This window comes from Physella acuta, unplaced genomic scaffold, assembly GCF_028476545.2.
Source record: "Physella acuta isolate Inbredline_101_S28 unplaced genomic scaffold, ASM2847654v3 ptg000353l, whole genome shotgun sequence".
Classification (NCBI taxonomy): Eukaryota; Metazoa; Mollusca; class Gastropoda; family Physidae; genus Physella; species Physella acuta.
Genome location: NW_026731872.1, coordinates 172669 through 200620, shown reverse-complemented (window position 1 = coordinate 200620; position 27952 = coordinate 172669). Strand labels below are relative to the sequence as shown.

At 45.6% G+C, this 27952-nt stretch overlaps 2 protein-coding genes across 7 annotated transcripts in view; both read left to right on the top strand.

Moving 5' to 3' along the window:
- The first annotated feature begins 1463 nt into the window (after positions 1–1463).
- Positions 1464–10046, top strand: LOC131941258 (ras-related protein Rac1). 3 transcript variants are annotated; one of them, XM_059300395.1, is made up of 6 exons: positions 4968–5197; positions 6367–6539; positions 6574–6825; positions 8082–8167; positions 9065–9179; positions 9330–10046. In XM_059300395.1, exons 3-6 carry the CDS (start codon positions 6642–6644, stop codon positions 9608–9610), a joined length of 666 nt encoding a protein of 221 aa, XP_059156378.1. In that variant the 5' UTR covers positions 4968–5197; positions 6367–6539; positions 6574–6641; the 3' UTR covers positions 9611–10046. The 3 variants fall into 3 exon arrangements, with proteins under 3 accessions (XP_059156377.1, XP_059156378.1, XP_059156376.1); XM_059300394.1 differs by lacking the exon at positions 4968–5197 and adding an exon at positions 1464–1581 and having other exon boundaries at positions 6367–6825; XM_059300393.1 differs by having other exon boundaries at positions 4969–5197; positions 6367–6825.
- Positions 10047–22864: 12818 nt separating this feature from the next.
- LOC131941207 (SPARC-related modular calcium-binding protein 1) overlaps positions 22865–27952 on the top strand; it is a 72318-nt gene continuing 67230 nt past the window's right edge. For 2 of the 4 annotated variants that reach the window (XM_059300251.1, XM_059300249.1), the window contains exon 1: positions 22866–23415. In XM_059300251.1, coding sequence (XP_059156234.1) covers positions 23269–23415 — 147 coding nt within the window. In that variant the 5' untranslated portion in view covers positions 22866–23268. Of the gene's footprint in view, positions 23416–27952 lie in introns of all 4 variants that reach the window. The other 2 variants (XM_059300252.1, XM_059300250.1) reach the window with 2 other exon arrangements.

Sequence of the window (27952 nt, the reverse complement as noted above, 5' to 3'; positions counted from 1 at the left end):
GTAGACTGACCTAGACTTTGTGTAAACCAACTGTTTGATGATCGTAGGTTTTAAAACATCCACATTCAATGATTCACAGTTTGAGTATATCCGCCTACATCTCTATATTTTTAACGCACTCCCCTTTTGTAATGTTCGCTATTCACTGACCACATTAAACTAGTTTTTGTCTGCACAAATGAACTTTGTTTTAATGAAGTGGTTGATGAGTCGAGAGATGGGAAGTTGTCCTCAAACTAAAGGGTCATCCATTTATGACGTCCACAAAAATTTGTAATTTAGACCACCCCTCGTCCACTTTCGACGCCCCCCCCCCCCCCCCCAATGTGGACGTCCACAAAAATTTAGTGCACCTTACAAATTTGATATCTTCGGCAACATCTTTACTAGGCCTACGTATTAAAAGTACAGCCCAAAAAGTGTTGAAAAAAGGGATATTTTAAACGACAGTATAAATCAGGCCCTATTATTAGCGCTTTTTTTTATTGAAAGAGTGATCGCGCATGGACGCTGTGTAGCTCTCGATTTTACACACTATTGGAGGTTGGAGGCAGTCATAAAATATTTTTTATTAAAGAGGGTGGGTTAGTGGGGCTGTAGACCGCACTATTTGATGTCATTCGTGGCTGTCTAGCTAATGATGACGATATGGGTTGGGGTAAAATTAGGCTAATCAACGTGACGTCATATTACTTTTACTGAACCTTACGGACACTTCTCGTTACACGTGTTTCCTTAACAAACCACCTCTCCCCCTTTTCTCGCGAGACCTACACATCTGACCCCCCGAGAACATTCCACATGCGCCGTTATTAAAATTTCTAACTTTAACATGGTTATTTTTAGTTTATTACTTGAAAAAATAACTTGATCTACGCAGTCTTAGGCCTTGACACAAATAATGATGTAGACCTACGATGATTTGCTATCACGATCTATCAGGGAGGTCTAGATCACATTGTTTTTTAAACTTTTTTTTAGTCGGGCGATATACAGTTACATCTTTGGTACATTTATCCACCCACTGAGCTGGTGTTTTTAAAGATGTATTTTGATGTACAATTCAACATGTGGATGTCCACATGGACAAAACCCCCCCTCCCCGGGGGCCATCATAAATGGATGACCCCTAAGTGTATAAATGTATTCTGAGTGTGTTAAATGTCGACGCCCTGGGCGCCCATATGTGTAGGCCCAATTACTCCCGAGAGGCCCAACTACTCCTGAGAAGTCAAGTACAAGTTAGGACAGTGTTAATTTAAACATCATGCAAATTTAAAAAACAGTGGATCACGGCATTATAGCCTAACACAACTCTTAATCCGCTTCTTGTTTATCACACATGCATCAATTTCTATTTTCCCACACACTTGAATTCAAATCTTGCCATGAAACAACAAACAAATCCGCATTGAGCAGCCAGAATTGGGTCAGCCATGTTGTGACGCGCTGTCTATGGGAGAGTGACGCCCACAACACATCGCGCGGCGGATTCTCGCGCTGTGACGTTTCCGTGTATGTTGTGTGTCAAAGTTTGAATTCATTCGACGGCTCCTGTGATTACAGTTCATTCATAGTTCGGTAAGGAAACAAAACAGTTTGGTCTGGCTAACTGAAATTAACCATTTGGACTTAGATTTGTGTTTATCCGGTTTTTTAAATGATTCTAGATCTAGATCTAGATCCAAACAACACACTACCCGCACTTGTTTGGTCGTGAGTCATTCACGTTTTGAAGTATACTAGTACTAGTATAGTTAAGTATACAGTATAGTAATAGTACTGTCTAATGTATGAATATAATTTTGTATTTTAAATTCGTAATTTATTTATCCGAAACAAACTTAATTGGACTCTCAAAATTGATTACTTTGATCTACATCCTAGAATCTATATAGATCTAGATCTAGATCTACTTAGATTATAGTTTATAGTAAACTGAGACGGGTAATGTAAAGTTTATATCTACATAAACAAGTTAATAAAAAGTCTAGTGACAATTTAAGTGCAATTTCCTTATGTTATCCATAACAATTTTAAATCGAGATAAATCATATATTCAGCAAATAAATAATGCAACACAAGTAGTTTTAATAATTCAAAACAAAATAGAAACCAGTATGGAAATTGCGCTAAAAAAAAGACAACTATATTAACCTATATCAACGGAAATAGTTTAATTTTAACGTGTAGGCCTACACGATGCTCAGTTTAAAAAAGTAAAGTAGTAAATATCATCCTATAAATATAAACTTATTTGTTCTTAATTAATTTTTTGTGACCGAACGAAAGGATATTTTTGAAAACTTTCTTCGGCAATATTGTTCTAAATTATGGCAGGAATCGATTGGTAAATGTTTCAAGTCTCTAAGTAGTCTGGTTGTCGAGATATGGGCCAAAAACTGCATTTTTTCGGTTTTTTGGCTTTTCCGGGAAATCCAGGAAGGAATTCCGGGATTTTTTTTTGCCCACAATCATCCTCGGAACTTGCTTAACATATTTGCTTTTGGAACTAGTCCTCGATATTGCTTCGTTGAGGAGGAGATACGACTTAACGCTGCGGACACACATCCACCCATCCATCCATCCAGAAATCAGAAATGACGTATTATTAAACGCAATTGCCAGTATGGAAATTGCGCTAAAAAGTTGCTGTAGACCATACATCACCCCATATGGTTGGGTGACAGAGCCTTCGACTAATTATATTAATAATGGTACACAATAACCTACCCTAGAAGACGATAGTTAGAGGGAGATTAAAGGGGAGGCAACACCGTATTGTTTGTCACGACTTAACTCTCTTAGATCTTTTTATACGCTTTAAAAGAACAGAAAAAACAATTTACAGACATGACCGTGTAACTGTAGTAGGTAGGTCTATAACAGGTAGACTGGGTAGGTCTATAACAGGTAGACTGGGTCTATAACAGGTAGACTAGGTCTATAACATGTAGACTAGGTAGGTCTATAACAGGTAGACTGGGTAGGTCTATAACAGGTAGACTAGGTAGATCTATAACAGGTAGACTGTAGTAAGTAGGTCTATAACAGGTAGACTAGGTAGGTAGGTCTATAACAGGTAGACTGGGTAGGTCTATAACAGGTAGACTGTAGTAAGTAGGTCTATAACAGGTAGACTAGGTAGGTCTATAACAGGTAGACTAGGTAGGTAGGTCTATAACAGGTAGACTGGGTAGGTCTATAACAGGTAGACTGGGTAGGTCTATAACATGTAGACTGGGTAGGTCTATAACAGGTAGACTAGGTAGGTAGGTCTATAACAGGTAGACTGGGTAGGTCTATAACAGGTAGACTAGGTAGGTCTATAACATGTAGACTGGGTAGGTCTATAACATGTAGATTGGGTAGGTCTATAACAGGTAGACTGGGTAGGTCTATAACAGGTAGACTAGGTAGATCTATAACAGGTAGACTGTAGTAAGTAGGTCTATAACAGGTAGACTAGGTAGGTAGGTCTATAACAGGTAGACTAGGTAGATCTATAACAGGTAGACTGTAGTAAGTAGGTCCATAACAGGTAGACTAGGTAGGTAGGTCTATAACAGGTAGACTAGGTAGGTAGGTCTATAACAGGTAGACTGGGTAGGTCTATAACAGGTAGACTAGGTAGGTAGGTCTATAACAGGTAGACTAGGTAGGTAGGTCTATAACAGGTAGACTGGGTAGGTCTATAACAGGTAGACTGGGTAGGTCTATAACAGGTAGACTGTAGTAAGTAGGTCTATAACAGGTAGACTAGGTAGGTAGGTCTATAACAGGTAGACTGGGTAGGTCTATAACAGGTAGACTGGGTAGGTCTATAACAGGTAGACTGTAGTAAGTAGGTCTATAACAGGTAGACTGGGTAGGTCTATAACAGGTAGACTAGGTAGGTAGGTCTATAACAGGTAGACTGGGTAGGTCTATAACAGGTAGACTGTAGTAAGTAGGTCTATAACAGGTAGACTAGGTAGGTAGGTCTATAACAGGTAGACTAGGTAGATCTATAACAGGTAGACTGTAGTAAGTAGGTCTATAACAGGTAGACTGTAGTAGGTAGGTCTATAACAGGTAGACTGGGTAGGTCTATAACAGGTAGACTAGGTAGGTAGGTCTATAACAGGTAGACTGGGTAGGTCTATAACATGTAGACTGGGTAGGTAGGTCTATAACAGGTAGACTGGTATCAATGACCCGAATTAAAATTAATTGTATGATTATCAAACATAATTTGATCCACGCTTAAGTTACCCTAACCTCACAATGTCGTCATCGAATTATCCAGCACAAGTAACGTCCTACATGCTAATCTATAGTTCCTGGACGCTGAATAAAGGGGCGTAACTGTGCTGAACTATACTCAAGCATGTAGTTAATAAGGGGAGGTTTGGGGGGGGGGGGGGTGAGAATCCTAATATTATCTTAACCCCGTCTTCTATTTTGTTATCAAGGCCGCCATTAATTATGTCACATTTAATTAGCATCTTAATTAAGACATGTCCGTACCATATTTCAAGGATATAGTTTCTATGCAAAATCACTTGGATAAAAAGCTCCATCATAAAATCACCTTACAGATCTGCATACATTTTAACTAATGATTGCTAAAAGAAATGTAATGTAGTAATGATTTCTCAATTTGTCGACTAGAAAAAGAATCTTGAATAAAAATCCAATAGCTGAATCTGGGCGCAATTCAATATGACATTATTATAGCACCTGTCGTATGCTGCTACTAGACCGTTGTTTGCATACTGTTGTTGGTAGAGTTATCTCTCCTAATTAACTCAAGGCTGCCGGCGGCACGGCCTGTGTGTTGACCACTTGTGTGCACAGGCGTTTACTCTCGAAACAAATGCTTACGCCCGCCCTATTTGTGGTGTCGCCCCGTGTCGGTGTCAGCCTCAAGGTTGTCGAGAGTACAGAGCTTTGCGCGCGCGCTTGTAGATCTCTTGGCTACACTGGATTGTCACGACGTGTGCTGACGTCGCGCGATGACGTCAACTTCCGCCCGCCGCAATGTTTGGTAGTTTGACTGGGTCTTGTTGGTAGTGAGCTGTTGATGTTTAGTGTGTCGTGACGTCACCGGCGACGGTGTGTAGTGATTTCAGCTGAAGTGCTAGGATGTGTTGATTGGCTCCCCGATTGGTGATCTTCCTTTAAACATTTAGTGCAGGCTGTGATTCAGTCGACTGTAAGTATCTCTAGATCTAGCCATTTTTAGAGTCAACATATTTTAACAATGTAAACGTGTAATCATTTTATTTTCACTTAGACTAGAGGAATCTATAAACTAGCGATTCAAAAGTAAAAGATTAAAAAGAGGGACCACTCTGACAAAACTGTGTGTAGCAAGCATGGGTGGGGATTAAGGGGAATGAGGGGGGGGGGGTGTGGTGGGGGGGAGGTGTCACAGAGCAAGGGGGGGGGGGGGATTTTTGTGCCAAGGGAAGGGTGGGTACACATTTATTTGGTATTTTTAACGCAAAAATAAAATAATGGAAAACATTTTCATTTCAATGAACTTTTTTCTAGTTTTATTGGGGAGTGTGTGTGTGACTGAGATTATATTATCAGTATATGTAGGTAGGTGTGTGTGGGAAGGGGGGGGGGGGTAACGGCGTATCTTAGAAAGGGACTGGGACGGCAAAAAAGCGGAAACAAAGGTGTCACATCGACAGTGGCGTACCAACTCATTTCGGCGCCCGGGGTGAACTAACAATTTTGCGCCCCCCCCCCCCAATATCTTTATTCAAGTTAGCAAAAAATGACACCCCCATTAATAGTTTTTTTTCTGTATCGTAGAGCCAAGTAGCATTCTATTTTCTTAATTTCGATTGTAATAAACCTCAATATAAGCTTTAACAAAAAGTTCTCAAACGAGATGCTGTGTAGGGTTAGTTCAGTTTAAAATATAGTTTTCGATTATCAGACAAGGGATATGATTTCAGTGAGTGCACACGTTGAGATGAATTCACTAGCTGGTTATGGTTGTATTCCCAGTGTCGTATGTTGTTTGATACTCGTCAGTAGGACTTGCACAATACCCGGTATCGCCGATAACGATACTTTGATCCCGAACTTAACCCTTACTTAGGGTTTAAGGTACAAGTTCGTGTGTTCACTTCCTTGTACACACGACATGTACAGCCAGTTGTAAGCAATTATTCGATGCTTGTATCGTGTCGAGTTTTCTCACAGTATCGCTGGTGGATACGGTCTCGATACCACAGAGGTTAGTTAACAGACCTGCCGACTGTAATGTCCAGGTACTAGTGCAGGTGTGTCGGTACCTGCCGACTGTAATGTCCAGGTACTAGTGCAGGTGTGTCGGTACCACTGTTGTTTTATTTCTCTCAACAGGTGGCTCGGTTGCTGCTATGTTCTCAGTGGGCCTGGAACCCACGACTGTAAGGTTAGCAAGGTTTGTTGGCTCACGTGATCACGTCTTACCCTGCGGCATCTATAGACTCACGTCTTCAAGGTCATCACTTATAGAGGTCTTTTTGTAAACAATAGGTCTTTATAAACAGTAGGTCCTTACAAACAGTAGGTTATTGTAAACAGTAGGTCAACTGCAGATTGAAGCTCATTACAAGGGAGAACACGTTCGCAGGACTGGCCACCTGGACTGACCAATGGCCGAACTAAGGAAGTCGTCCAGCAGACGCAAGTCCAGCAAAACTCAACCCATGCTGACCCACAGCGTCAAATGTGTCGTCATGGGCGACGGTGACGTAGGCAAGAGCTCGATGCTGCTGACCCATCTGATTGGCCGCTTTCCCCTGGAGTGTCCACCTGGTCCGATGGACGGACACGCAGGTGAGTACTGCCGGACCATGAGCTGGTCTCACATGTCCCAGCATGCGTGTCTGTAAGTACCCAAATGTTTGTCTAGAATGTTCTTTCATGCGTGTCTGTAAACAGTCTCTAAGACTTCTTTCTCCGGTCGCCCCCACCCCCCCCCCGTACGAGAAATGCCTGAAAGAAACTCTGTACACCTCTGGTCTAGGCGAGTACTCTACCCTAGTCCCTGTATACCCCCCCCCCCCCCGTACGAGAAATGCCTGAAAGAAACTCTGTACACCTCTGGTCTAGGCGAGTACTCTACCCTAGTCCCTGTATACCCCCCCCCCGTACGAGAAATGCCTGAAAGAAACTCTGTACACCTCTGGTCTAGGCGGGTACTCTACCCTAGTCCCTGTATACCCCCCCCCCCGTACGAGAAATGCCTGAAAGAAACTCTGTACACCTCTGGTCTAGGCGAGTACTCTACCCTAGTCCCTGTATCCTCCCTCACACAGACGGCAGTGTTTATTTAGTGCGTGTATCCTGGCCAGAGACTCATTAGTGCAATTAACAATATTTTCCCTAATTAGTGAGTCACACGTGTGTCAGCTTGACATGTGACCGTGTCAAAGTGTGTAGCACTTGAAGTGTGTCGTGTGTAGCACTTGAAGTGTGTCGTGTGTAGCACTCGAGTTGGTGACCAGGGGGGGGGGGGGGGTACTCACTGTCTGGCGGTGTCACGTGGTAGGGTCGGGTCATGCGAGTGTCGGCGTGGGGTGTCAACATTTCACGTAAATCACGACACTCCACAAGCCTCACTCCTGTGTGTGAACCCATCACGTGACAACCCGCTGCCACCCCGACACCCCAGAGGCGGTACCACGGGGAGACCACAATGTCTGGGGGGGGGGGACAAAACACAAACACCAGCTTGTGGTTGTTGACAGCTTCTGACACGTCACGTGGTCGCTACACACGCGACCGACCGTCAGGTGTGGTGATTGATGACGTCAGCATGATTGATGACGTCACTGTGATTGATGGCTCAACACGACCTGACGTTCAGTTTCTGTGTGTGTGTGTGTTATTTATGTGTTCGTGTGTTGGATCTCAAAATAGACTGAGCTCTGACTCGAGTAGTTTGACCTCTGACCCGAGTAGTTTGACCCCTGACACAAACTGATTTAGCTCCCCCAATATATTTTTGCACATTTACTGCGTGCAAGCTATGTGTACACACATACCCCTTCCCCCAAATTGACTTTGTTTATCATTATCTAATTTGTTAGAGTTCGATCATGTGACTAGTCAACCTGTGACCTTTGTACAGGAGAATGTCGAGGTCAAGATGACCTTAGTAGACACGTATGGCCAGGTGAGACGTTTTTTTAATTTACGACTTCAGGTTGAATTTATATCTGCCAACTTTGTCTCGGTTTGACCTTAAGTTGTTTTGTTTTGACCTGATGAAGAATTTGTCTTGATTTGACATGAAGAATTTGTCTTGTTTTGACCTGATGAAGCATTTGTCTTGTTTTGACCTGATGAAGAATTTGTCTTGTTTTGGCCTGATGAAGAATTTGTCTTGTTTTGACCTGAAGAATTTGTCTTCTTTTGACATGACGAAGAATTTGTCTTCTTTTGACATGACGAAGAATTTGTCTTGTTTTGACCTATGAAGAATTTGTCTTGTTTTGGCCTGATGAAGAATTTGTCTTGTTTTGACCTGAAGAATTTGTCTTGTTTTGACCTGAAGAAGAATTTGTCTTGTTTTGACCTGATGAAGAATTTGTCTTGTTTTGGCCTGATGAAGAATTTGTCTTGTTTTGAGCTGAAGAATTTGTCTTGTTTTGACCTGATGAAGAATTTGTCTTGTTTTGACCTGATAAAGAATTTGTCTTGTTTTGACCTGAAGAATTTGTCTTGTTTTGACCTGATAAAGAATTTGTCTTGTTTTGAGCTGAAGAATTTGTCTTGTTTTGACCTGATGAAGAATTTGTCTTGTTTTGACCTGAAAGAATTTGTCTTGTTTTGACCTGAAGAATTTGTCTTGTTTTGACCTGAAGAATTTGTCTTGTTTTGACCTGAAGAATTTGTCTTGTTTTGGCCTGATGAAGAATTGTCTTGTTTTGGCCTGATGAAGAATTTGTCTTGTCTTGGCCTGATGAAGAATTTTTCTTGTTTTGGCCTGATGTTGAATTTGTCTTGTTTTGGCCTGATGAAGAATTTGTCTTGTCTTGGCCTGATGAAGAATTTGTCTTGTTTTGGCCAGGATGAGTACGAGAAACTTCGAGAAAAAGTCTGCTGTTCTGCGGATGTGTTTGTCTTATGTTTTGACGTGGCCAGACCGGAAACGTTCGAAAGAATCCGTTACCAGTGGTTACCAGGTAACTACACAGTTGTTTGAAACCGTTTCATCAGTGGCACAAGTACACGAAACGGCCATTGCCTTTATAACAAATAAAGTCACATGAACATGCCTTGATCTTGCTGTAACTGTTAGCTGTAAAACGTCACTTTTTAAAATGTCTGTCCAGAAATCCGGAAGTACAGTCCGGCAGACACACCTTTCGTCATCGTGGGGCTGAAGACAGACTTGCGGTCTAAAGCCATGGCGGAGGGAAGTGACGTGACAAAGTTCATCAGCTACGGGGACGGGCTGAAGGCGGCCACAGAGATGGGGACCTCGTTCTACCTCGAGTGTTCGGCCAAAAGCAACGGTGGCGCCATCAAGCGGATCCTTGAGAAGGCGGCTCAGGCGGCGCTGCAGACCTCACTTCCGGAGAACATGAAGCGGAGTAGCTGTGTCGTGTCTTAGTCCTGTGTCTTGTCCTGGTCCTATAAATTGTCCTCGACACCCCCCCCCCCCCCCTCTGTCTTACAAATGATATGTTTTATTGTTTAGATGTGACATGTAATGTGTAGGCTGTACAAATGACATGTTTTACTGTTTAGATGTGATATGTAATGTCGGCTGTACAAATGATATGTTTTATTGTTTAGATGTGACATGTAATGTGTAGGCTGTACAAATGACATGTTTTACTGCTTAAATGTGACATGAAATGTCGGCTGTACAAATGACATGTTTTATTGTTTAGATGTGACATGTAATGTGTTGGCTGTTAACTTATTGATGTAAGCTGGAGCTATTATCTATTTCTCTAATGAAGACCTTTGGTCGCATCTTCAGTATTTTATTTGTACATTTTGTTATTGACATAAACAAATAAAACGTTGGGTGACGCCCTTTATCTCTTAGTGTTGCTAGTTTTGTTGTCCTGCGTGAAATTGTTCTCTAACTTGTTGTGTTAGTATCCTCATACACAGCAGGTTGTGCTAGTATCCTCAGACACAGCAGGTTGTGCTAGTATCCTCATACCGGTTGTGCTAGTATCCTCAGACACAGCAGGTTGTGCTAGTATCATCATACACAGCAGGTTGTGCTAGTATCCTCATACACAGCAGGTTGTGTTAGTATCCTCAGACACAGCAGGTTGTGCTAGTATCCTCATACACAGCAGGTTGTGCTAGTATCCTCATACCGGTTGTGCTAGTATCCTCAGACACAGCAGGTTGTGCTAGTATCATCATACACAGCAGGTTGTGCTAGTATCCTCATACACAGCAGGTTGTGCTAGTATCCTCAGACACAGCAGGTTGTGTTAGTATCCTCAGACACAGCAGGTTGTGCTAGTGTCCTCATACACAGCAGGTTGTGTTAGTATCCTCATACAGAGCAGGTTGTGCTAGTATCCTCAGACACAGCAGGTTGTGTTAGTATCCTCATACACAGCAGGTTGTGCTAGTATCCTCAGACACAGCAGGTTGTGTTAGTATCCTCATACACAGCAGGTTGTGCTAGTATCCTCAGACACAGCAGGTTGTGTTAGTATCCTCATACACAGCAGGTTGTGCTAGTATCCTCAGACACAGCAGGTTGTGCTAGTATCCTCATACAGAGCAGGTTGTGCTAGTATCCTCATACCCAGCAGGTTGTGCTAGTGTCCTCATACACAGCAGGTTGTGCTAGTATCCTCATACACAGCAGGTTGTGCTAGTATCCTCATACCCAGCAGGTTGTGCTAGTATCCTCATACACAGCAGGTTGTGCTAGTATCCTCATACCCAGCAGGTTGTGCTAGTATCCTCATGCACAGCAGGTTGTGCTAGTATCCTCATACCGGTTGTGCTAGTATCCTCATGCACAGCAGGTTGTGCTAGTATCCTCATACCGGTTGTGCTAGTATCCTCATACCCAGCAGGTTGTGCTAGTATCCTCATACCCAGCAGGTTGTGCTAGTATCCTCATACACAGCAGGTTGTAATAGTATCCTCATACACAGCAGGTTGTGCTAGTATGCTCATACACAGCAGGTTGTGCTAGTATCCTCATACACAGCAGGTTATGCTAGTATCCTCAGACACAGCAGGTTATGCTAGTATCCTCAGACACAGCAGGTTGTGCTAGTATCCTCATGCACAGCAGGTTGTGCTAGTATCCTCATACACAGCAGGTTATGCTAGTATCCTCAGACACAGCAGGTTGTGCTAGTATCCTCATGCACAGCAGGTTATGCTAGTATCCTCAGACACAGCAGGTTATGCTAGTATCCTCAGACACAGCAGGTTGTGCTAGTATCCTCATGCACAGCAGGTTGTGCTAGTATCCTCATACCGGTTGTGCTAGTATCCTCATACCCAGCAGGTTGTGCTAGTATCCTCATACCCAGCAGGTTGTGCTAGTATCCTCACAGAAACAAAAATGTTTTTTTCCCCCAATCCCTTATGGAGCTTGTAAATTGTGTGTATAATGGGTGGGGGGGGGGGGGGGGATATGAGGATTGAGTTCAGGTGGACGACGGGAAACTTTACATCAAAATATTTAAATGTTGAACACAAAACTATTGACCTGCATTCAACATGTATTTTACGTCAATGGCCATGTTTCTTTTGTTATTTATTTAAAAAAAAATGAAATAACAGACTTTTTCGAAAAAAAAATTATGTAAATGTTGAGTATGCAAGCTACACACACACAACCCATTGGACTTAATTAGCACACACACACAACCCATTGGACTAAATTAGCACACACATTCTGGACTTCATAATATAAAAGTTTCCTCGGTGGTCTAAGGGAAGTAATTCATGTTTTATAGAATTTAATCTGCCATGGTTTAGGCAAGGGAGAAAATCGCTAGAAGTATTTGCTAGAGTTAACTCCCATTGACCACCTAGCGCTTATGCTTGGTTTGGCTCTTGATTTTTTCTTAAATTTGAATATCCGGGTATTTTTATAGGAATCCTTAAGTTGGACCAGTTTTGTTTACTTTGAGTCTCGGAGGGAGGGGGAGTGGTGAGGGGTAACAAATCAGTGTGAGTAAGAAATCGACTTAAAATGTTTTCGGTTTCTCTAAACAGGTAAGAAAAAGAGTTGCGTCATTCCAAAGGATGGGATGGGCAGTGTGAGGTCATGTTTGGACGTTAGAGCTAAAATAAAAACCTAACTCTGTGGAGAGAAGACGTCATATGTGGTGAGAAATGGCGGACTGAGGACAATATTAAATGTGAAGTATCCTGACCTTCCGTAGGATAGGTGAGGTAGAGTGCATCTGTTTCTGTTATAGCAGATTAAACAAACGACTAAGCTTGCAGGGATTGTAAGCTAGGTAGTGACGTCAGACATACAAGTATCACTAGTGTAGTAGGGGCTCTCGAACTGTCACCAAGTATCACTAGTATAGCAGTGACTCTCAAACTGTCACCAAGTATCACTAGTGTAGCAGTGACTCTCAAACTGTCACCCACAAGTATCACTAGTGTAGCAGGGGCTCTCAAACTGTCACCAAGTATCACTAGTGGAGCAGGGTGTCTCCAACTGTCACCCACAAGTATCACTAGTGTAGCAGGGGCTCTCAAACTGTCACCAAGTATCACTAGTGTAGCAGGGGCTCTCAAACTGTCACCCACAAGTATCACTAGTGTAGCAGGGGCTCTCAAACTGTCACCAAGTATCACTAGTGTAGCAGGGGCTCTCAAACTGTCATCAAGTATCACTAGTGTAGCAGGGGCTCTCAAACTGTCACCAAGTATCACTAGTGTAGCAGGGGCTCTCAAACTGTCACCCACAAGTATCACTAGTGTAGCAGGGGCTCTCAAACTGTCACCAAGTATCACTAGTGTAGCTGGGGCTCTCAAACTGTCACCCACAAGTATCACTAGTGTAGCAGGGGCTCTCAAACTGTCACCCACAAGTATCACTAGTGTAGCAGGGGCTCTCAAACTGTCACCAAGTATCACTAGTGTAGCAGGGGCTCTCAAACTGCCACCAAGTATCACTAGTGTAGCAGGGGCTCTCAAACTGTCACCCACAAGTATCACTAGTGTAGCAGCGGCTCTCAAACTGTCACCCACAAGTATCACTAGTGTAGCAGGGGCTCTCAAACTGTCACCCACAAGTATCACTAGTGTAGCAGGGGCTCTCAAACTGTCACCAAGTATCACTAGTGTAGCAGGGGCTCTCAAACTGTCACCCACAAGTATCTCTAGTGTAGCAGGGGCTCTCAAACTGCCACCAAGTATCACTAGTATAGCAGGGGCTCTCAAACTGTCACCCACAAGTATCACTAGTGTAGCAGGGGCTCTCAAACTGTCACCCACAAGTATCACTAGTGTAGCAGGGGCTCTCAAACTGTCAACAAGTATCACTAGTGTAGCAGGGGCTCTCAAACTGTCACCCACAAGTATCACTAGTGTAGCAGGGGCTCTCAAACTGCACCCACAAGTATCACTAGTGTAGCAGGGGCTCTCAAACTGTCACCCACAAGTATCACTAGTGTAGCAGGGGCTCTCAAACTGTCACCCACAAGTATCACTAGTGTAGCAGGGGCTCTCAAACTGTCACCAAGTATCACTAGTGTAGCAGGGGCTCTCAAACTGTCACCCACAAGTATCACTAGTGTAGCAGGGGCTCTCAAACTGCACCCACAAGTATCACTAGTGTAGCAGGGGCTCTCAAACTGTCACCCACAAGTATCACTAGTGTAGCTGGGGCTCTCAAACTGTCACCCACAAGTATCACTAGTGTAGCAGGGGCTCTCAAACTGTCACCCACAAGTATCACTAGTATAGCAGGGGCTCTCAAACTGTCACCCACAAGTATCACTAGTATAGCATGGGCTCTCAAACTGTCACCCACAAGTATCACTAGTGTAGCAGGGGCTCTCAAACTGTCACCAAGTATCACTAGTGTAGCAGGGGCTCTCAAACGGTCACCAAGTATCACTAGTGTAGCAGGGGCTCTCAAACTGTCACCAAGTATCACTAGTGTAGCAGCGGCTCTCAAACTGTCACCAAGTATCACTAGTGTAGCAGCGGCTCTCAAACTGTCACCCACAAGTATCACTAGTGTAGCAGGGGCTCTCAAACTGTCAACAAGTATCACTAGTGGAGCAGGGGCTCTCAAACTGTCACCCACAAGTATCACTAGTGTAGCAGGGGCTCTCAAACTGTCAACAAGTATCACTAGTGTAGCAGGGGCTCTCAAACTGTCACCCACAAGTATCACTAGTGTAGCAGGGGCTCTCAAACTGTCAACAAGTATCACTAGTGTAGCAGGGGCTCTCAAACTGTCACCCACAAGTATCACTAGTGTAGCAGGGGCTCTCAAACTGTCACCCACAAGTATCACTAGTGTAGCAGGGGCTCTCAAACTGTCACCCACAAGTATCACTAGTGTAGAAGGGGCTCTCAAACTGTCACCCACAAGTATCACTAGTGTAGCAGGGGCTCTCAAACTGTCACCCACAAGTATCACTAGTGTAGCAGGGGCTCTCAAACTGTCACCAAGTATCACTAGTGTAGCAGGGGCTCTCAAACTGTCACCCACAAGTATCACTAGTGTAGCAGCGGCTCTCAAACTGTCACCCACAAGTATCACTAGTGTAGCAGGGGCTCTCAAACTGTCACCAAGTATCACTAGTGTAGCAGGGGCTCTCAAACTGTCACCCACAAGTATCACTAGTGTAGCAGGGGCTCTCAAACTGTCACCCACCAAGTATCACTAGTGTAGCAGGGGCTCTCAAACTGTCACCAACAAGTATCACTAGTGTAGCAGGGGCTCTCAAACTGTCAACAAGTATCACTAGTGTAGCAGGGGCTCTCAAACTGTCACCCACAAGTATCACTAGTGTAGCAGCGGCTCTCAAACTGTCACCCACAAGTATCACTAGTGTAGCAGGGGCTCTCAAACTGTCACCCACAAGTATCACTAGTGTAGCAGGGGCTCTCAAACTGTCACCCACAAGTATCACTAGTGTAGCAGGGGCTCTCAAACTGTCACCCACAAGTATCACTAGTGTAGCAGGGGCTCTCAAACTGTCACCCACAAGTATCACTAGAGTAGCAGGGGCTCTCAAACTGTCACCAAGTATCACTAGTGTAGCAGCGGCTCTCAAACTGTCACCAAGTATCACTAGTGTAGCAGCGGCTCTCAAACTGTCACCCACAAGTATCACTAGTGTAGCAGGGGCTCTCAAACTGTCACCCACAAGTATCACTAGTGTAGCAGGGGCTCTCAAACTGTCACCAAGTATCACTAGTGTAGCAGGGGCTCTCAAACTGTCACCCACAAGTATCACTAGTGTAGCAGGGGCTCTCAAACTGTCACCCACCAAGTATCACTAGTGTAGCAGGGGCTCTCAAACTGTCACCCACAAGTATCACTAGTGTAGCAGGGGCTCTCAAACTGTCACCCACAAGTATCACTAGTGTAGCAGGGGCTCTCAAACTGTCACCCACAAGTATCACTAGTGTAGCAGGGGCTCTCAAACTGCCACCAAGTATCACTAGTGTAGCAGGGGCTCTCAAACTGTCACCCACAAGTATCACTAGTGTAGCTGGGGCTCTCAAACTGTCAACAAGTATCACTAGTGTAGCAGGGGCTCTCAAACTGTCACCCACAAGTATCACTAGTATAGCAGGGGCTCTCAAACTGTCACCCACAAGTATCACTAGTATAGCATGGGCTCTCAAACTGTCACCCACAAGTATCACTAGTGTAGCAGGGGCTCTCAAACTGTCACCAAGTATCACTAGTGTAGCAGGGGCTCTCAAACGGTCACCAAGTATCACTAGTGTAGCAGGGGCTCTCAAACTGTCACCAAGTATCACTAGTGTAGCAGCGGCTCTCAAACTGTCACCAAGTATCACTAGTGTAGCAGCGGCTCTCAAACTGTCACCCACAAGTATCACTAGTGTAGCAGGGGCTCTCAAACTGTCAACAAGTATCACTAGTGGAGCAGGGGCTCTCAAACTGTCACCCACAAGTATCACTAGTGTAGCAGGGGCTCTCAAACTGTCAACAAGTATCACTAGTGTAGCAGGGGCTCTCAAACTGTCACCCACAAGTATCACTAGTGTAGCAGGGGCTCTCAAACTGTCAACAAGTATCACTAGTGTAGCAGGGGCTCTCAAACTGTCACCCACAAGTATCACTAGTGTAGCAGGGGCTCTCAAACTGTCACCCACAAGTATCACTAGTGTAGCAGGGGCTCTCAAACTGTCACCCACAAGTATCACTAGTGTAGAAGGGGCTCTCAAACTGTCACCCACAAGTATCACTAGTGTAGCAGGGGCTCTCAAACTGTCACCCACAAGTATCACTAGTGTAGCAGGGGCTCTCAAACTGTCACCAAGTATCACTAGTGTAGCAGGGGCTCTCAAACTGTCACCCACAAGTATCACTAGTGTAGCAGCGGCTCTCAAACTGTCACCCACAAGTATCACTAGTGTAGCAGGGGCTCTCAAACTGTCACCAAGTATCACTAGTGTAGCAGGGGCTCTCAAACTGTCACCCACAAGTATCACTAGTGTAGCAGGGGCTCTCAAACTGTCACCCACCAAGTATCACTAGTGTAGCAGGGGCTCTCAAACTGTCACCAACAAGTATCACTAGTGTAGCAGGGGCTCTCAAACTGTCAACAAGTATCACTAGTGTAGCAGGGGCTCTCAAACTGTCACCCACAAGTATCACTAGTGTAGCAGCGGCTCTCAAACTGTCACCCACAAGTATCACTAGTGTAGCAGGGGCTCTCAAACTGTCACCCACAAGTATCACTAGTGTAGCAGGGGCTCTCAAACTGTCACCCACAAGTATCACTAGTGTAGCAGGGGCTCTCAAACTGTCACCCACAAGTATCACTAGTGTAGCAGGGGCTCTCAAACTGTCACCCACAAGTATCACTAGAGTAGCAGGGGCTCTCAAACTGTCACCAAGTATCACTAGTGTAGCAGCGGCTCTCAAACTGTCACCAAGTATCACTAGTGTAGCAGCGGCTCTCAAACTGTCACCCACAAGTATCACTAGTGTAGCAGGGGCTCTCAAACTGTCACCCACAAGTATCACTAGTGTAGCAGGGGCTCTCAAACTGTCACCCACAAGTATCACTAGTGTAGCAGGGGCTCTCAAACTGTCACCCACAAGTATCACTAGTGTAGCAGGGGCTCTCAAACTGTCACCCACCAAGTATCACTAGTGTAGCAGGGGCTCTCAAACTGTCACCCACAAGTATCACTAGTGTAGCAGGGGCTCTCAAACTGTCACCCACAAGTATCACTAGTGTAGCAGGGGCTCTCAAACTGTCACCCACAAGTATCACTAGTGTAGCAGGGGCTCTCAAACTGCCACCAAGTATCACTAGTGTAGCAGGGGCTCTCAAACTGTCACCCACAAGTATCACTAGTGTAGCAGGGGCTCTCAAACTGTCAACAAGTATCACTAGTGTAGCAGGGGCTCTCAAACTGTCACCCACAAGTATCACTAGTGTAGCTGGGGCTCTCAAACTGTCACCCACAAGTATCACTAGTGTAGCAGGGGCTCTCAAACTGTCACCCACAAGTATCACTAGTGTAGCAGGGGCTCTCAAACTGTCACCCACAAGTATCACTAGTGTAGCAGGGGCTCTCAAACTGTCACCAAGTATCACTAGTGTAGCAGGGGCTCTCAAACTGTCACCCACAAGTATCACTAGTGTAGCAGGGGCTCTCAAACTGTCACCCACAAGTATCACTAGTATAGCAGGGGCTCTCAAACTGTCACCCACAAGTATCACTAGTATAGCAGGGGCTCTCAAACTGTCACCAAGTATCACTAGTGTAGCAGGGGCTCTCAAACTGTCATCAAGTATCACTAGTGTAGCAGGGGCTCTCAAACTGTCACCAAGTATCACTAGTGTAGCAGGGGCTCTCAAACTGTCACCCACAAGTATCACTAGTGTAGCAGGGGCTCTCAAACTGTCACCCACAAGTATCACTAGTGTAGCAGGGGCTCTCAAACTGTCACCCACAAGTATCACTAGTGTAGCAGGGGCTCTCAAACTGTCATCCCCTCCTTCACCCACCATTTGCAGTAGACAATACTGCATCAGTCAGAAAACTTTCTGGCCATTGCAGCCAGCACGGGTCTGCCTTAGTCCAAAGTCTGCCTTATTTCAATGTCTGCCTTAGTTCATAGTATGCCATAGTCCAGTCTTCCTTAGGGCCCCGTGTAGGCAGTAGGGTCCCCTATTACATCCCTATTAGACTCCCTCTGCACTTTCCGAACATAAATTATGGCGTCTTTAAATTAAAAACATGCAGGCTTGGAATTTTTATCCCCCCCCCCCCCCACCTTCCCTGCAGACGTAACAAGCGACAGGCCGGACACCCCCAATGTGTTTAATTAAAACGGGCTGGTGGAAAAAAAAACCCACCAGAAAACGGGACTTGAAACCTGAGACCCCCGGAGTGTCGGGTGACTTAATTTATTACCTGACAGTACTCAGACCGTTCCTCGTCCCTATTCACACATCTCTTTTTGTCCCTATTCACACATTTTTGTTCCTATTCACACATTTGGTGTCTCTGTTCACACGTCTTATATTAGACTGGGTAGATCGCGTGTGCGGGGCGTGCTAAGGCATACAGGGAACTACACTCGGACATGTGCAGTTCACTTTTTAAAGAAAATTGAAATCTACTTTGTAAATTTGGTAATTTTAAACTTTAGACGTGGTATGTAGTCATATAGAAGACAGACGTGGTATGTAGACGTGTATAGCTATAATAAGACAGACGGTATGTCGACTTCTAAAGCTATACGATCAGTAATTTGAAGAAAAAGCAACTTTAAAAAAAACCACACAGTACAAGCAACAACGGCGGGCAATGTTGAGCAACTACAACAACTCGCTAGATGGGGGGGGGGGGGGGGAATGGGGTCGAGGTGGGTGCGGTAGTATATGGTGTGGTGTAGGGTGGGTTAGTGGATGAGACATGGTGTCATATAAGGTGGGTTATGGTGGGGGAGGGGGATTGTGTGCGGGGTAAGGCGTGGGATGTTGTGGTGTGGGGAGGGTGTGTGTGCGGGGTAAGGCGTGGGATGTTGTGGAGTGGGCCGGTCATATATACTGGTTGTAATAACGTAGTCATCGACCCCCCCCTCCCCCAGGAGTGATATTGTGGGTTAGGTGTAGGGTTCTGTGTGTGCTAGGGTGTACGTTTGTGCGTGGTGTTAGGTGTGTTTTAGGTTATGGGTTGGGGTGTTCGAGCATGAGACCGTCCAAATAGTATTTTCACTCTGCACTTTTACGACTCATCGGGCAAGTTACCCACCCATCTAGGGCCCATTGTGAACGTTTGAATTACATCCGCCTGAAGCCCCGAGTGTTAGCGACACGGTACTGAAGCCCCGAGTGTTAGCGGTACTGAATTGTGTTTGCTCGGGCGACATATTGGCCGATTAAACAGGTGATTCAAACACTTACCCATTGTTTCACACGCTGTTACAGGGTGGTGTAAATCTTTCTAGAGTTATTTACCCTCCAGCTACCTAAATGCTTTCATACCCGCCCCTCCCCCCCCCCCTGCGGTTCAGCTTGTGTGTGTGGTAAATATTGATATTGTAAACTTTATGATTATAAACATTGAAATCTGATTGTGGCAGAGATGATGTTTTGAAAAGAAAAGCTGGCGCTTGTTGAATTGTTCGATGAGAAATTAAAGACAGTCAATACTGATTTTAAAATACAACCTCGACTTTATCTACCTCCCCCCCCCCTCCCTTTATCACAATCAATCTAAGCCTTCACCGAATCAACGACTGTGGAAACGAACAAATAAAAAAAACGTACACATTAACACATTAAGAAACGAACAAACAAAAAAAAAACGTACAAATTAACACATTAAGAAACGAACAAATAAAAAAAACGTACAAATTAACACATTAAGAAACGAACAAATAAAAAAACGTACAAATTAACACATTAAGAAACGAACAAATCAAAAAACGTACACATTAACACATTAAGAAACGAACCTATCAACAAACTTTAATACAAATTTCCCGACGCGTCTGAAATGACATCACTTTGTACGCATCGTGTCAGCGGCGTCGCGCGTCATTGATTCAGTGCGTCACCGACCAGGCTGTGGTCAGCCAGCGATGCCTGACGCACGTGTGTGAGCATAGATTTCATGCCCTACTTTACTGACGTGACGTAATCTTTGTCACGTCACTGAGGCCGAGAATATCAGGTCAAGCAGAGTTTATCTGTATCCCAGTGTACATTTTGAAACATCAGCTACCATGGCCACATCGTGGGAGTGGTGGTTCATAAAGACGGGGCAACTTGTTGAGGTGGTTCAATACACGACTCGGTTTGAGCCTTGCCGAGATCACACAAACTCTACATCACCTGTCTTACTGGCTGTCTGATCAGCTCTAAGATGGCCTCCTGATCTCAACGTGAGGTTTTGGATGAGAAATATGTTCATATAGTTCCTAGCCATTCCAAGAAATCGCTAATTCAGAAGTGAAAATGGCAATAATTTTTTTTTTACTTTGACACCCCTCTGCTGACGTCATCCCTATAATAGTGATCATCTACCCATGCTTTACCTGTACTGTTGGCCCCTTTACACGGACGACACCTCTTTACTACTGACACCCCTCTACTTTCGACACCTCTCTACGACACCCCTCTGATGGAAACACCTCTGATGCCACCTTCCCCCACACTTTCCCACGTTACGTAAGAAATTAGTTTGACCGTTTTACTAGGGCCAGGATTTAACAAGTGGAAGAAGGACCAGGTGCCACCCCTCCCCCTCCCCCACCCCCTCCCCACGACGAACAGATAACAGAGGTGGCTGCCTGTATCACTGAAGTAGCTTGTTGACTTGCAGCAGAGTTTTTCTGGTAGCTTCAAGTAGCCTGTACGTCGGTGAGTGGTTCTACACACACACAGACAGACACACGGACATACACACAAACTCTCTCACACAAATACACACACACAATGAAAGAGACATTAGTATTTAGAAAAGAAATCCTCTCTCAAAAGCACTGAATTTTGTGGACTTAATTTTCTCTTGATTTTGCGGTTAGGGTTAGAGTTAGGTTTAATTTATGGCCAGGGTTAGGGTATTTGATATTAGCTAGAAACAGCCAGCGATATTTCATGTTCGAGTATCGATACCATGTAATAATCTCTGGCTTTGTTTTATTTTTATTTTTAACTATTGAGTTAATTACGGTAGTTGATTTCACGTTAGGTAAAACACATTTCAAAAAATAGAATTTTCTGTTGGCCATATTTTCACAGGATTATAATTCTAACAGGATTATCTAACAGGATTATAATTCTAACAGGGTTATAATTCTAACAGGCTTATAATTCTAACAGGGTTATAATTCTATATTAAACTTTTTATTTATTTGGGTGCTGGGTCTGTGATAGTGTGACGTCATCACCATCAGCGGGGAGGACAACTCTTGTTTGTTGAACAGACAAGGGCGGCTATTCAGGTGTGTCTGGATCTTGTGGGCCTGTCTTGTTGTTTCAGATGGTCGGATAGACCGCTGGTGGGCAGGAGATATCGTCTGCTCACACTTCACATTATTTATTCACACTTCAGCTGTATGTGAAAACAGTTGTTCACAACTTGTTTCAGGTAGCGCGTCACAGGGTGGACACGCGATGTTTGACGAACCTGATTTTAAAATGTTTTCATACAAATAGCTTTACTAGGTCAACAAACTCGTGTTCACGTCACTGGGCGTGAGGTCCAAGTTAAAATCTGACCGCTAGTGTGACGTCAAAAGTGACGTTTATCTGACCAGAGCTGGCGTGCTGCCATTTTACCCGGCGGCTTTAGTTTATCACCTGGGCTATCCTAATTACCCCCCCCCCCCATCCACCCCAAAGTGTTAACATCGACCCACCCCCCTTCAACCCCACCCCTAACGTCTCTGACAAGACCGAAAGAAAGTGATCTCCACTTCCCCCATAAAGATGTTAAGTAGAGAGGGGAGGTAAGTTTAAGGGGAGATAACTAAACGGTGAACGGTCAGTTTTCTTTTACTGGTCTAGTGATGTCCGGTCTAATGATGTGTGGTCTAATGATGTGTGGTCTAATGATGTGTGGTCTAATGATGTCTGGTCTAATGATGTCTGGTCTAATGATGTCTGGTCTAATTATGTCTGGTCTAATGATGTCTGGTCTAATGATGTCTGGTCTAATGATGTCTGGTCTAATAATGTCTGGTCTAATGATGGCTGGTCTAATGATGAGTCTAATGATGTCTGGTCTAAAGTCTAATGATATCTGGTCTAATAATGATCATGTTCTTGCTAAAGCAGTGCTTGAAGGGTGGGCGGACTGAGGGGTTGGGGGAGGGGTGGAGAAGGGGGCGTGACAGATACATCTAAAACATACATCTGGCACGCGCACCTAGCCGTCTGCTTAACGGTCGGGTCCACGCTAGATTATTAGTGAGATTTAAGGTATTCATGGCCATATACCATTAGGGGTGGGGGTAAAGACAGGGAGGGGAGAAGGTTGAATGTAATGGCCGTGGCTTGAATAAAGGTATTGGAAGAGAATGGGGGGGGGGTGAAGGGGTGGATTGTTATAGAAGGGGTTGTTTCGCCCGCTTGATTCGACAAGAGCTGATACATTCTTTACCGCTGGGGGTGGGGGCTCACACACCTGTGGAGGGGCCGCCCCCCTCCCCACCTGTACACCGATCACTGAGAGCCACGACAGTGAAGCATCTTCGACCGACCGGCCGACTCGCTGTGTCGAGGGCACCACTCGCGGTTAGTTCGGGAGATATCGGTGATCGTTTCCTGGCGCAGATTCTCGTTCACCTAGCTGGGTGTTCACCATCACAACAATAGTATCGCTCTAAGGTTGTATGACATCTAGAGCTGATGATGGTCTTAGTGATGTTAGCGTTGTGCTGTTACTAATGCCGTGATGTGGTGATGTTGATGTAGTTTATCAACTAGGAGATTTTCTGGCAACTAGGCTACAAGAAAATATTTCACGGACGGATATTTTTCTGCTGGACCTGACCCCTGCCGGACCTATCTCTGACCCCTGCTGCCGTGACCCCATCATGAGGGATAACTCCAGCTAGGGTCTGTGATGGCGAGGATTACCTCTCTTTGGTGGCCAGCGATTGGTCGCCGGTACCACGTGACTATTTCCTATGTCGTCATCATTGTGTGTTTTATGCAAATTTTTCAGCCTTCCTTGACCGTCGCGGTTGACCTCAGTCAGGTGGATAAAAAGGTTGGTTCATTTAATTCAATTACTTTTGTGGTATAGTTTTAAGATGGGATCATTTATTTTAATTACTTTTGTGGTATGGCTGTAGATTATGAATGCGCTGCTCTGTGTGTACTTTACATTTTTTTTTCATTTCGGTTTAGTTTTTACAAAACTATTGTAGCATATTTATATTCGTCTACCCCTCCCCCCACCCTTCCATACACACATATAAACACACATTGACATAAAATTTTGCCAACTCAACACAAATTACGACATAGGCTAGCAAGCACTGTGAAACCAGTTAGGATTAGTTCTAACCCTACTGCTGTACCAGCGTGTGGGTTGTAGGGTACGTTTAACCCATAACTACAGGAACCTCAGATAGCAAGCCGTTTAACCCATAACTACAGGAACCTCAGATAGCAAGCCGTTACTACAGGACCCACAGATAGCAAGCCGTTACTACAGGACCCACTGATAGCAAGCCGTTTAACCCATAACTACAGGAGCCTCAGATAGCAAGCCGTTTAACCCATAACTACAGGAGCCTCAGATAGCAAGCCGTTTAACCCATAACTACAGGAGCCTCAGATAGCAAGCCGTTTAACCCATAACTACAGGAGCCTCAGATAGCAAGCCGTTTAACCCATAACTACAGGACCCTCAGATAGCAAGCCGTTTAACCCATAACTACAGGACCCTCAGATAGCAAGCCGTTTAACCCATAACTACAGGAGCCTCAGATAGCAAGCCGTTTAACCCATAACTACAGGACCCTCAGATAGCAAGCCGTTTAACCCATAACTACAGGACCCTCAGATAGCAAGCCGTTTAACCCATAACTACAGGACCCTCAGATAGCAAGCCGTTTAACCCATAACTACAGGACCCTCAGATAGCAAGCCGTTTAACCCATAACTACAGGACCCTCAGATAGCAAGCCGTTTAACCCATAACTACAGGAGCCTCAGATAGCAAGCCGGTGATGATAAAATACAGACATTTTTAGTAAACATGTCCGTGTGCAGGTTTTGTATCGACTGAAGGGCCCCCGACAGGAGGGGCCCCGGGTATCGCGAACAAATATCCCCACAGCTGGGTGTTACGTGAAGTGTGCTCCTAAGTGGCACGTCACCCGCACGTCACCGGGACGTCACTTGTCCCCACAGACAAGCCGTGTATCAAAGCCCGGGCCCGGATTATGAAACAACTTGTTTGAATGTCTTCCACGAGCGACTCCACTGCGACGAATTAACGGAGTCAAAATATCTTGACAGCGAAATGACTGAACGCTATTGTTGGCGAGACTAGGATGGCCGAACGCTGAATTCCAAGAGTTGTGGTTCTTGAAGCACGGGTTATGGTTCTTGACTCGCGAGTTGCGGTTCCTGAATCAATGTTCAAGTGGTGTTGACATTTAGTTAAAAAAATATCAATGAAAAGATAATTTTTTGTATGAAGCAAGAGTTTTCCTAGGCCACCCCATCCTGTTTTACCCCTCCTCCCCTTCCCCTCCTCCCCTATAAAACTGACGTGGTTATGTATCGGATATTTTTTTTTAGTTTTGGGGGGGGGGGGGGGGGCTTGTGTGGTGGAGAATGTGTGGTAGGTGTGGGGGATGTGGGTGTGGGGAGAGGTGGGTATGGGGAGATGTTGGTGTGGGGAGATGTTGGTGTGGGGAGATGTTCGTGTTGGGAGAGGTGGGTGTGGGGAGAGGTGGGTGTGGGTAGAGGTGGGTGTAGGAGATGTTGGTGTGGGGAGATGTTGGTGTGGGAAGAAGTGGGTGTGGGGAGAGGTGGGTGTGGGGAGAGGTGGGTGTGGGGAGAGGAGTGTGTGTGGAGAGGTGGGTGTGGGGAGAGGAGGGTGTGGGGAGAGGTGGGTGTGGGGAGAGGTGGGTGGTGGGGAGAGGAGGGTGTGGGGAGAGGTGGGTGTGGGGAGATGTTGGTGTGGGGAGAGGAGGGTGTGGGGAGAGGTGGGTGTGGGGAGAGGTGGGTGTGGGGAGATGTTGGTGTAGGGAGAGGTGGGTGTGGGGAGAGGAGGGTGTGGGGAGAGGAGGGTGTAGGGAGAGGTGGGTGTGGGGAGAGGTGGGTGTGGGGAGAGGTGGGTGTGGGGAGATGTTGGTGTGGGGAGAGGTGGATGTGGGGAGATGTTGGTGTGGGGAGAGGTGGGTGTGTGGAGAGGTGGGTGTGGGGAGAGGAGGGTGTGTGGAGAGGTGGGTGTGGGGAGATGTTGGTGTGGGGAGAGGTGGGTGTGGGGAGAGGAGGGTGTGGAAAGAGGTGGGTGTGGGGTGAGGAGGGTGTGGGTAGAGGTGTGTGTGGGTCGAGGTGGGTGTGGGTAGAGGTTTGGTGTGGGGAGAGGTTGGTGTGGGGAGAGGTGGGTGTGGGGAGAGGTGGGTGTGGGGAGAGGTGGGTGTGGGGAGAGGTGGGTGTGGGGAGAGGTGGGTGTGGGGAGATGTTGGTGTGGGGAGAGGTGGGTGTGGGGAGAGGTGGGTGTGGGGGAGATGTTGGTGTGGGGAGAGGTGGGTGTGGGGAGAGGTGGGTGTGGGGAGAGGTGGGGTGTGGTGGGGGAGAGGTGGGTGTGGGAAAATGTGGGTGTGGGGAGAGGTGGGTGTGGGGAGAGGTGGGTGTGGGGAGATGTTGGTGAGGGGAGAGGTGGGTGTGTGGAGAGGTGGGTGTGGGGAGAGGAGGGTGTGTGGAGAGGTGGGTGTGGGGAGATGTGGGTAGCTGGAGGCGAAGGATGAGAGTAGGGAATTTGTGTAGTGAGAGAAATGTGGTAAAATGTTATAGAGGGATTGATGTAAAGGGAAACAAAAATGGGATGCAAAGATTTGATGAAAACGAAAAATGGATAAAATAGGATTGCGGTAAAATTGTGAAGATCATAAAGAGAGTATGAGTTAGATCAATACCCACACAATAATTTAGATGAGAAATAACCAAACTTCACAAGTCAGACAGAAATGGACAGCTACATTTTATAATGGAACGCCGAGGTAGGCGGCAGAGTTGTGGGCGGGGTATAATTAACTTATTAAAAGGAGGGGTCGGGGCGAAGGGGTTATGGTGCTCCTAGACAGGAGATAATGACAAATGGAGGGGGGGGGGGGATTTCCGTCAGCTGGCCCGTCATTTGTACATGTTACCATGGTTACCTGAAACAAATTTGGTACCTGAGATCTGGCCGAGAGTTGGTTTCATCCTAGGTAACATGTGTGTGTGTGGTGTGTGTGTGTGTGTGAGTGTGTGTGTGAGTGTGTGTAAGTTTATGTGTGTGAGTGTATGTGTGTAAGTTTATGTGTGTGAGTGTGTGTGTGTGAGTGTGTGTGTGAGTGTGTGTGTGAGTGTGTGTGTGTAACTTTGTGTGTGAGTGTGTGTTTGTGTGTGTGTGTGTGTAAGTTTATGTGTGTGAGTGTGTGTGTGTAAGTTAATGTGTGTGAGTGTGTGTGTGTGTGAGTGTGTGTGTGTGTGAGTGTGTGTGTGTGTGAGTGTGTGTGTGTGAGTGTGTATGTGTGTGTGTGAGTGTGTGTGTGTAAGGTTATGTGTGTGAGTGTGTGTGCGTAAGTTTATGTGTGTGAGTGTGTGGTGTGGTGTAAGTTTATGTGTGTGAGTGTGTGTGTGTGAGTGTGTGTGTGAGTGTGTGTGTGTAACTTTGTGTGTGAGTGTGTGTTTGTGTGTGTGTGTGTGTAAGTTTATGTGTGTGAGTGTGTGTGTGTGTTAGTTTATGTGTGTGAGTGTGTGTGTGTAAGTTTGTGTGTGTGTGAGTGTGTGTGTGTAAGTTTGTGTGTGAGTGTGTGTGTGTGGGTGTAAGTTTATGTGTTTGAGTGTTTGTGTGAGTGTGTATGGGAGTGTGTGTGCGTGTAAGTTTATGTGTGTGAGTGTGTGTGTAAGTGTGTGTGTGTGAGTGTGTGTGTGTGAGTGTAAGTTTATGTGTGTGAGTGTGTGTGTGTGTTAGTTTATGTGTGTGAGTGTGTGTGTGTGTAAGTTTGTGTGTGTGTGAGTGTGTGTAAGTTTGTGTGTGAGTGTGTCTGTGTGTGAGTGTGTGTTTGTAAGTTTGTGTGTGTGAGTGTGTGTGTGTAAGTTTGTGTGAGTGTTTGTGTAAGTTTGTGTGAGTGTGTGTGTAAGTTTGTGTGATTGTGTGTGTGTGTAAGTTTGTTTGAGTGTGTGTGGGTAAGTTTGTGTGTGTAAGTTTGTGTGTGTAAGTTTGTGTGAGTGTGTGTATAACAGTGTGTGGAGAGAGGTGGGTGTGTGGAGAGGTGGATGTGTGGAGAGGTGGGTGTGGGGAGAGGTGGGTGTGTGGAGAGGTGGGTGTGGGGAGAGGTGGGTGTGGGGAGAGGTGGGTGTGGGGAGAGGTGGGTGTGGGGAGAGGTGGGTTTTGGGGAGAGGTGGGTGTGGGGAGAGGTGGTGTGGGGAGAGGTGGGTTTTGGGGAGAGGTGGGTGTGGGGAGAGGTGGGTGTGGGGAGAGGTGGGTGTGGGGAGAGGTGGGTGTGGGGAGAGGTGGGATGTGTGTGAGGTGTGGTGTGGTTAATTATATGTTGGTCAGAATGTGTGTTTAGGAC

Excerpts from the sequence above, each read along its gene's own strand:
- LOC131941258 (XM_059300394.1), top strand. The coding sequence starts at position 6,642 with ATGGCCGAACTAAGGAAGTCGTCCAGCAGACGCAAGTCCAGCAAAACT. Across the intron at positions 6,826-8,081 it reads TCCGATGGACGGACACGCAG|AGTTCGATCATGTGACTAGT; the intron begins GTGAGTACTGCC and ends CTAATTTGTTAG. Across the intron at positions 9,180-9,329 it reads CCGTTACCAGTGGTTACCAG|AAATCCGGAAGTACAGTCCG; the intron begins GTAACTACACAG and ends ATGTCTGTCCAG.